Below are 10,802 nucleotides of genomic sequence, written 5' to 3' on the forward strand. Positions count from 1 at the left end.
TTTTATATTTTATATTTTTTATAATTATAAAAAAAAAAAAAAAAAAAAAAAAAAAATATTTTTGAAATTCAACGCAAAATATTTATAAACCTTTTTTTTAATTATTTTATTTTAGTTAATCTTTTTTTTTTTTTTTTTATAATTATAAAGAGAGAAAAAAAAAAAAAAAAAAAGAAAAATAAAAGGAATTAAATTAATTTAATTTTAATTTTTTTTTTTTTTTTTATTTTTTGACCCGTCAAAGATTTTTTTTCTTTTGTTTTTTTTCTATTTTTCCAAACCACTTTAATTTGTTGAATTAGTTGATAAAAAAAATTGAACAAAAGAATTATTTGAATATTTTTTGAATGGTTAAAGTATATTAATATTATTATTTTATATTGAATAATTCAAAAAAAGAAAAGAAAAAAATTAAAAAAAAAATTAAAAAAAAAAATTAAAAAAAAGAAAAAAATTAAAAAAAACTGAAAAAAAAAAAAACTGAAAAAAAAAAATATCTTTTTTTTGGGATCGAGTTTTATCGACAATAGTTCGATCACGGCGACCAGTGATTGACTATGAAAAAAAAAAAAAAAAAGCTAATAATTATTTTTGAACTTTAAAAAAAGAAAATAAGATATTTAATAATATATTATAAAACATAAGTCCCAAATTTTAACTTTTTTTTTTTTTTTTTTTTGATTATTTGATTTATTTTATTAATCCTTTATATAATTTGAATATTGTTTTTTGAAAAAATTTCGAACATTTTTCGGAAAAAAAAAAAAAAAAAAAAAAAGATTCATATTAATTCGAAGAATGAATAAATAAATAAAATTGGTGTTTTAGACTATTTTTAAATTGATGTGGATTCAAAAAAAAAAAAAAAAAAAAAAAAAAAATTTAATTTACATTTATAAATAGAAAATTTATTTTCTAAAAAAAAAAAAAAAAAAGAATGACTTGGTGTCTATAAATGCAAATTTATAAAACCTTCGTAACCTAACTATAACCATTAAGGAAATTTTTATAAATTAAATTGGATATTCTGATCCAATTATTTTTTTTATTTTACTAAAATCAATTTACATTTTTATAATAGGATTAAAATAAATAAAATTTTCCTTTTTTTTTTTTTGGAAAAAAAATACAAGAACAATAAAAAACTCAATCAAATTAATTTCGAGCACTAATAAATTTATTTTTTTAATAAAACTTTTAGTATTTCTTTATTTAATAGAAATTAATAATTTGGAAAAAATCATTTCATTTTTTTTTTTTTTTTTGTTTTTTATGGAAAAAAGATAATAATAATTAACTTAATGCCACAATTTGAATTTGTTGTGATATTTTGTTAAAATAAAAAAAAAAAAATTAAAATTTTGCTGTTTTGGATTAATTTTTTTTTTTTTTTTTATTTTAATAAAATACCACAATTTAAAACACACTATTAAATATTTATTTTTAACTTTATTTTGTAGAAACAGGTTTTAATTTTTTAAAACATAGGCATAAAAGCAAAATTTTTTTTTTTGCCATTTAAAAATTCTCACATTTAACAAAATCCTACATTTTTGAATTTGTTGTGTTAATATTAAAATTTTTTTTTTAATTTTTTTTTTTTTATTTTTTTTTTTTTTTTCATTTTTTTTTTTTCATTTTTTTTTTTTTTTTTCATTTTTTTTTTTAATTAAATACCCAAGAGAGAACTTAACCTTTTCATATTTCCTACTTTTTTTTTTTTCTTTCAAAATTGTAGTTAATATTTTGTTTATAAATTTAATAAAAATAAATAAAATAAATAATAATAAAAAAAAAAAAAAGAAAATATAAAAAAAATTAAATTGTTTCATTTAAATGAATGATTCAAATAGCAGCAATGATAGTTGCAACACCGAAAATAATACCTTGACAGCCACTAAAAATAGCATCAACAACACAACTACAACCACAACCACACCTAATAACAATGTTAATTGTTTAAAAACCAGTGGTAGTATTAAACTATCAGCTTCATCAGTACCATTTATACCAGGCTCATCAGCATCATTGCCATCTATTTTATCAAATCAATATAAATTAGCGGCATCCAATAATGTATCAAATAATATTATGATGATTTCCACACCAATCATTTCTTCAGCACAACAACAACAACAACAAGTACCACCACCACAACAAACTACAACAACAACAACAGCAACAGCAACAGCAATAACGCCAACACCTATTACAACATCACAATCAACATCATCCTCAATGTTAAATTTACCATTAAAAGTTGGTAAAGAATCTATTGAAACATTGTTTAGGAATAGATTTCATCCAAAAAATAATATTAGAGAAACTGTTTTATCATCATTACAAAGTATATTAATACCTGATCTATCGGATACTATTAATAATACAAAAGAGAATATCGAATATTTTTATAATATGATCATTGATGAAAATAATTATATTCTAAAGTTATTATTATTAAATATAATAAATGATACAAAAAGAAATTTAGTAGTTTATAATTATAATCAACAACATCAATTACCAATTCAAAATACATCATCACCAAATACTCCATCATCAACAACAACAACAACAACTACATCAACTAAACCATCTAAAAGAGGAGATAAAGAAAGAGAAAGAGGTAGAAGAAATAAAGATAAGATTAATGAAAAACAATTACAACAACAGCAATTACAACAATTACAATTACAACAACAATTAGATCATGAAGGTTCTTCACTTTATTTACCATTTTCAAGTTTATTATCTTTTATTAAACCTGATAAACAACAACAACCACAACAATCACAACAATCACAATTAAATGAAATTGATCAAATGGTTAGACCAAAATCATTACCAAAAGATGATAATGATAGTGATAATTTTAATATTAGAGTTTTGGAGTATAATTTAAAGTTATTGATAAAGATTTATTTCAAGGTATCAATGTACCAAGATTCAATTAAAACTCATATCTTTGATTTATATATACAAATTAATCAAGCAATCTCTGAACAACAAAGACAATTACAAGAGAAAGAGAAAGAGAGTAAAACTTCAAAACCAATACCACAACCAATCATTTCATTGGTAATTCCAACGGTATTGGTATCGATTGGTGATATCATAAAATATAAATATGCAACACCTTCACCACCAAATCTAACACCAACAACAACTACTAAAATGGAGGAAGAGGAAAGAATCATTAATACTATATTAATTAATGAATTTAAAAAAACTGATGTTTCAATCATTGAGTCAAATTTATACCTTTTCGAATGTATTTTATCAATTAGTGTTAGTAATGAACCAACAATTGTAGTACCAAATACAACAACTGCAACAACTGCAACAACTGCAACAACATCAAATACTTCTACAGCAGCAGCTGCAACAACGACAACACCAACACTATCAACATCTTCTTCATCATTATCACCACCAGCATCAACACAATCATCATTATCATTATCATCATCATCATCAGCAGTGATAGCACCAACAACAGTAGGTTATATTTTCAAATTTAATAAAGAATTATTTAGAAAGTTAATAGCATTAGTTTATTCTACAGTAGTTCAACATCAAATAACCTTATCTACTGTATTTACAACATTGGTTTTAAAAGGTTATTTAAATGAGGATCAAATTCAAAAATTATTAAATATTACATTATTTAAGTAAGTAATTTTAAATATAATCATTAAAGATATAATGATAGAATAAAGAATATATATATTAATACATTTACATTTTAATATATAGATTATCAGATCCAAGTGAACAAGTTAAATTAAGTTATTTAACATTATTAAGTAAGATGGTATCATATTTCGATTTAAACCATCAAAAGAATTTAAATCATAAAGTTAATGACATATCATTACCTTATAAACTATTGATAATGGGATCAACAAGTCAACCATTTTTTAATGGTCAAATTTTTAAAAAGATATTTGATTGGATCATGGGAATTGGTAAAGATCAACCATCTTTTGATTCTTTAACAAAGTATCTAATCGATTTATTCGATAGTTTTAATGTAATCTCAATATTATTCAATGAACAAAATAAAATATTATCACAACAATATTTAGCTGCTCAATCAACTATGATAACTCCACCATTAAGTTTACATCAAATTGATGATAGAAGTATGTAAAAACTATAACAATTTTTATTATTATTATCATCATCACCATTATTATTAATTAATTAATACTAATCATTTATTATTATTTATTATTTATTATTATTATCATCATCCCCTAGGAAAATTTGAAACATTAATATCAAAATCTGATGAATTAATTTGGTTTTGGACAGTTTGGGAATGTAGTAAATTTTGTATTGCCAATAGATTGAAATCACCATATGGTAGTGCATTTCAAACGTTTGAAATCTTTGAAAAGTTATTATTACAATTGAATAAGGATAGAAGGGATTTTAAAAAGATAAAGATTTTATTACATTTTATGGAATCTATGGAGAAATTAATTTTCTCCACTGTTAATGGATCGGTTCTAGTACAATCATTAAACAATAAGGAGACTCAATTCTTTAGACATAACGTTAGAGTTTGTGAAGATTGGTTCTCTAGAATTCGAGTAAATCTATTGAAAGCTAGTATTCTATCAAGTTCAACACCAGATATCATTAGACATGCTTCACTTAGAGTTCAAGATATTCAAGCTAATAGATTCGTTCTAGATTCAAATACAGCTCATTTTGAATTGGAATTTTGTATATTACATTTAGCAAATGCCCTACAACAATTAAATGAAACTGAATCATTACAAGGTTTATCAAATTGGTCTGATATAAATTTAAATAATAGTGATAATAATAATAATAATAATAATAAAAATAATAATAATAATAATAATTCAACATTCTTTAATAATGGTAATATTAATAAATATACATTAAAATTACCATGGATGAAAGGTGTTATATTAAGAAGTAAACAAAAGTTTGAAGAATCAATTAGTTCATTATTGAGTGTACCACCAATGTTGGAATCAAATTCAATATCATTTCCATTCGTATTGGAACAAATTATTAAATCTTATTTAGATATTTCAAATTTTACAGAGGTTGAACAATTTTTACAAAATTATCAAAATCAAATTCAACAACAATCAAATTCTTTAATAATCTATAAAGATACATTCATTAAAACTTTGGGTTCATTCTATCGTGGTGAAATGGAAGAAGCTCATGCTTTTGCAAAGAGAACTGAATCTCAAAATCATATATTACAAAGAGAACAATTAGGTTTAGGTTTATTAGGTAATCAAATTATGACTGATGAATTATTATTATCAATTATGGTTAATCAAAAAGATTTATTTAATAATACAAATATTATTAATAATAATAATAGTGGTGGCAGTAGTAGTGGTACAGCAACAGCAACAGCAGTAACAACAACAACAACAACAACAACAACAACAACAACAACAACAACAACAACAACAAATACAAATAATGATATTATTGGATTTAGTAATAATATTAATAGTATGTTAAAACTAACAAAGAATAATATATTAAAAGCATTAAATTATTTAGGATTAGAATCAAATGTTCAAACATTTCAATATTTAACACAATTGAAAATTATGGATGAAATTGAAAATGGTGTTTATAATAGTAGAGTGGTACCAATTAATAATCAAATTGGATTCTTGGAGAGATTAAGAAGAGTTAGAGGTCATATTTCAAATACTAAACAACGTTCTGATATTCTTCTAAGTAATATACCATTGACTGAAAAAATGATTAAACTATCAAGAAAATTTGAAAATTATAAATTTAGTTCAAAATTATTAGATACAATTTTAGAATCTCATTCATCTTCCTATTATTTAGAACGTTGTAAATTAAAATATTTAAATGGTAAACAAACTGAAGCAACTTTAGATTTAATTAAATATGCACATCGTGATATAACAATACCATCATCATCGACAACAACAACGACAACGACGACAACAACAACACCACCATCAACATCATCAAATACTGCTACAACAACAAATAATATAAATATTGATGAATTATCAACACAAAAATTTAAAGTTTATACAGAAATTATTAAATATTTAAATTCAAATCCATCAATTATTACAGAATTATCATCATCAAACTATTCTATACCTCAAGAACAATTAAATCCAGAATATTATTTTAAGAAAGCAACTTTAACTAAACCTGAGAATTCAAAATTATGGATAACCTATGCTGATTGGATTTTAAATGAAAAAAGTAATATATCTGAACAAAATGATGAAGAATCATTAAATGGTGGTGGTAGTGGTGGTAATGAAAATTCATCAAATGAAATGTTAAGACTTAAAAATACAAATACTAATGAACTAAAAACAGCAGTTGAAGCATATTTCCAATTTTTAAAGTATAGTATGTTGGATGGTAATAGTAATGGTGGTTTAAATATTAGGGCAACACTTAAAATATTGAATATTTTAGTTTGTTCAGGTAATAAATTGGTTGAAACATTTGAAAGATGTCTAAATGAATTAACTTCAACTCGTCCTTTCACAATTATTATACCACAATTATTTGCAAGATTAAGTCATCCCGATACATTTGTTCAAAAATATGTTGTTGAAATTTTAAATAGAATTGGTAGAGATAATCCAAATAAAATAGTTTATCAAACTATTGTTGGTTCTTTAAATTTTACAAATACAAATAATAATAATAATAGTTCTTGTGCTGCTGCCACTACTGATGATGGTTTAGATATTGAATTATTACAAAAACAATATCCAAATTATTTACAAATTTTAAATATTAAAGAGAATCTATTAAAACATTCAGAATTATTAGTAAAAGAGACAGAGACACTCATTTATCAATTAGGTAAACTTACAACATTGTGGGATGATAATTGGCAATATTTCATTGAACAAATTCAAGGTTGGGTCTATATTAATACTAAACAATGGAATGATGACTATCAACAATTGAAAGCCACAATAAAGAATCCAACCATACTAAAACATACTCTAAAGAAAAAGAATCAGGAATTACTTCAACCAATTTATGAAAAGTTAAAACGTTTAACTGCTGCCACCGTTTTATCAGTTTGTAAAACTCCACATGAAAAATGGTTTACCAAATGTCATTTCGAAACTATAAACAAAACAATACGTGCATTTGAAAAACAAAATAAACCAACCTCTCCATTCGATGTACTTCATGATTTAATAGCTGAATTTCAACAATATCGTTTAATTTCTTTAAGTTTATCATCAGTTAATCCATCATTAGCTTTATTTAGACCAACTATAACTCAAATGCCTGGTACTGATTTAAATTATTTTAATATTAATCATATTCATCATCATCATCATCATCATAACCATCATGGTAATAATAATAATCAACATTCAACATCAAGTGGTAATTTACCAATTCAAAATCAAGTTACAATTCAATTAATTAAACCAACCATTTATTTATTACCAACAAAAACTAAGCCAAAGAAAATGGCAATGCTTGGTAGTGATGGTAATCTTTATTATTATCTTTTGAAAGGTCGTGAAGATTTACATTTGGATGAAAGAATTATGCAATTATTAAATGTTGTCGATCAATTATTAATGAATGATAAAAAACCAACTTTAAAACTATTGAGAACTAGAAATTATTCAGTTATACCTCTATCTCAAAGTTCTGGTTTAATTCAATGGGTTGAAGGTGCTGTACCATTATTTTCAATTTATAAAAATTGGTATAAAAATGATCAAGTTTATAAACAACAACAACAGCAACAACAACAATTACAACAGCAACAACAGCAACAACAACAACAACAACAACAACAACCACAACCACAACAACAACCACAACAACAACCACAACAACAACCACAACAACAACCACAACCACAACAAAACTCAACTACAACTTCAAATATAGTAAATAAACCAATTATAGCTAGACCAGTTGATATATTCTATGCAAAGATTACACCATTATTAGAAAAGGCTGGATTAAATTTCATGACACCAAGATCAGAATGGCCAAAAGAAATATTAATTCAAGTACTCAATGAACTAATGCAAGAAACTCCAAAATGGATTCTACAAAGGGAGTTATGGTTTTCAAGTAGCTCTTCATCAGAGTTATTCTTAAAAACTCAAAGTTATAGTAGATCTTTAGCATTGATGTCAGTGATTGGTTATATGATAGGTTTAGGTGATAGACATTTAGATAATATTTTATTAGATTTGAAAACTGGTGAAATCGTTCATATCGATTATAATATTTGTTTTGAAAAAGGTGCTGAATTGAAAATACCAGAGAGAGTACCATTTAGAATGACCCAAATCTTTGAATATGCCTTAGGTTTAACTGGTGTTCAAGGAACTTTTAGAGAAACAAGTATACAAATTATGCATTTGTTACGTAAAAATAAAGATATCCTATTAAATTTATTGGAAACTTTTATTTATGACCCACTATTTGATTGGAAACATTCAAATAAACAAACAAATAATAATAATAATAATAATAATAACAATAATATGAATCAAGCAGCTGGTGAACAAGAATCTATAGAAAAGAAACAATCTTCAAATAATTCAAGTAATCCTATAATTTCAACACCAACAAAATTACAACAACAACAAAAATTGCCAAATAGCCCATTATCAATTTCTTCAAATAATACCAATTCCACTAATAATAATAATAATAATAATAATAATAATAATAATAATAATAATAATAATAATAATAATAATAATAAAGATCAAGATAGTGATTCAAGTCAAAGTCAAGAAGATGAAGATAATAATGTTGTTGAAGGTGAAGGAGGTGAAGGAGGTGAAGGTGATATTGATGAATTGAATTTAGTTCAAGATTCCTCAAATGGAAAGGATGCATTTAAGAGTATCCAAGGTTTAACTGTTGTCAACCAAGTGAGACTAAAATTAGAAGGTACAGAAAAGAAACTATCAATTCCAGATCAAATTGATCTTATTATAAGAGAATCCATGAATGTTGAAAATCTATCCTCCACTTATGAAGGTTGGTCTCCATGGGTCTAATCAATATTATTAAAACTATAAATTAAATAATTAAATAATTAAATAATTTTACTCGTAAAAAAAAAATAAAAAAAAAATAAAAAAAAATAAAAATAAAAGTTACACAAATAAATTTTCAAAATTTATACAAATATATTTGAATTTCAAAATTTATACAAATATAAATTTTGAAATTCAAATGTGGGAAGAACTTCTCACTCTTTTTTTTTTTTTTTTTTTTTTTTTTATTATTTCATATTTATTTTTTTATTTTATTTTTTATATTATCTACCAACAACAGCCAATTTAAAATTTGTTTCTGGATTTGCTGTATAATTTTGAACAATTGATAAAACTTGATTAATTTTATTTTGTAATTCTCTTAAATCTGAAACATAAAGTAATCTTAAAATTGTTGCTGCACTATTCATTTTATCATCCTTAAAGTCAAATCCTAATGGGAAAATATTATTATTAACAATTTCATTTTTACTATTATCATTTAAATTATCATTATTGTTATTAGTTGTTGTTGATGTAGTTGTAGTTGTGGTTGTAGTCTCTAATTTCTTTTTTCTTTCTTCTTCATCTTTGATTAATGATGGAACATCATTGAATTTTCTTTCAGCAACTCTAACAATCATTGATAATAAAGCTGTATAATGAACATCTGTTGGTTTAATGTCATAATTAAATAATTTTGCTAAACTATGTACTGCTTCAGTTAAATTATTTTCATCAACTATTTATATTTATTATTATTAATATTTGGTATGATAAAAGCAATGTCAATTTTGTATTATTGCAAAGTAGCTTTACAATAATACAAAATTTTAATATATATATATATATATATTTTTATACATACAATTCACATTTTCTAATTTATATCTTTGAAGGCATTTATATTTAGTTTCATGGATTTGTTCTACATTTTCTTTATACTGATTTTTTATTAAAAAGTTTGTGAAAATTGTAACTACTTTTTCTTTTTCTTTAATATCTGTTAAATTATCCACATTGATTGGTATTTGTTTTTGTGAAATGAAATTTTTAAATTGATTCTCCCATTCATCTGTTACATTTAATAATTCACTTATATCACTACTATTGTATAATTTCTCTAATAAATATGAAATAACTGATATAAATTGTTCTCTTTCTATGAATGAAATAAAAAATAAAAAATAAAAAAAATTTGAAAAATATTAGAATCATTTTAAAAAAAAAAAAAAAAAAAAAAATGAATGATGAATTTATTATTAATAATTATATTAATATATTATATTTTACCATTTAAATTTAAAGAGTCTTTATTTGGGTAATTTAAAATAGATAATTTCTTAATCAATGACATAATTTTATAAAATTGTAAAATAAAAAAAAAAAAAAAAAAAAAAAAAAAGTGAAAAAATAAAAATCCCAAAAAAAAAAAAAAAAGAAAGAGTGAAGAAATTCTGTTTTCCCAAAATGATCTCAATTATTTTTTTTATGTAAAAAATAAAAAAATACATAAAAAAAATTGGGAAATTAAAAAAAAAAAAAAAAGTTGGAAATTTTATTAACTTTTAATTGTTTCTGGAAAATTAAATTATTAATTTTAATATAAATAATATTGAAGAAATTAAAATTAAAGAATAAGATAAAACATTTGAATTTGATGGTCTATCATCGTCATCAGAATCATCATCATCATTATCATTATCAAAGATTACATATTCAACGTCTTGAGAAATTGACTCATCACCA

The 10,802-nt window shown here is 22.8% G+C and overlaps 3 protein-coding genes across 3 annotated transcripts in view; 1 reads left to right on the plus strand and 2 right to left on the minus strand.

Moving 5' to 3' along the window:
* Window positions 1–1,836: 1,836 nt before the first annotated feature.
* Window positions 1,837–9,074, plus strand: smg1 (protein kinase, Atypical group; the record flags this gene model as incomplete). Its single annotated transcript, XM_638376.1, has 3 exons — window positions 1,837–3,671; window positions 3,757–4,145; window positions 4,264–9,074. The coding sequence occupies 3 exons, from the start codon at window positions 1,837–1,839 to the stop codon at window positions 9,072–9,074; spliced, it is 7,035 nt and encodes a 2,344-aa protein (XP_643468.1).
* A 263-nt stretch (window positions 9,075–9,337) lies between these two features.
* On the minus strand, window positions 9,338–10,410 carry DDB_G0275847 (hypothetical protein; the record flags this gene model as incomplete). The annotated part of the gene is made up of 3 exons (XM_638377.1): window positions 9,338–9,795; window positions 9,922–10,215; window positions 10,347–10,410. The coding sequence occupies 3 exons, from the start codon at window positions 10,408–10,410 to the stop codon at window positions 9,338–9,340; spliced, it is 816 nt and encodes a 271-aa protein (XP_643469.1).
* A 229-nt stretch (window positions 10,411–10,639) lies between these two features.
* Window positions 10,640–10,802, minus strand: part of DDB_G0275553 (hypothetical protein) — a gene marked incomplete at both ends in the record, with an annotated part of 1,011 nt that continues 848 nt past the window's right edge. Inside the window, one exon of the mRNA XM_638378.1 lies at window positions 10,640–10,802. This exon is cut by the window's right edge and continues 848 nt beyond it. Coding sequence (XP_643470.1) covers window positions 10,640–10,802 — 163 coding nt within the window.

Source organism: Dictyostelium discoideum (assembly GCF_000004695.1).
Source record: "Dictyostelium discoideum AX4 chromosome 2 chromosome, whole genome shotgun sequence".
NCBI classification, from domain to species: Eukaryota; Evosea; class Eumycetozoa; order Dictyosteliales; family Dictyosteliaceae; genus Dictyostelium; species Dictyostelium discoideum.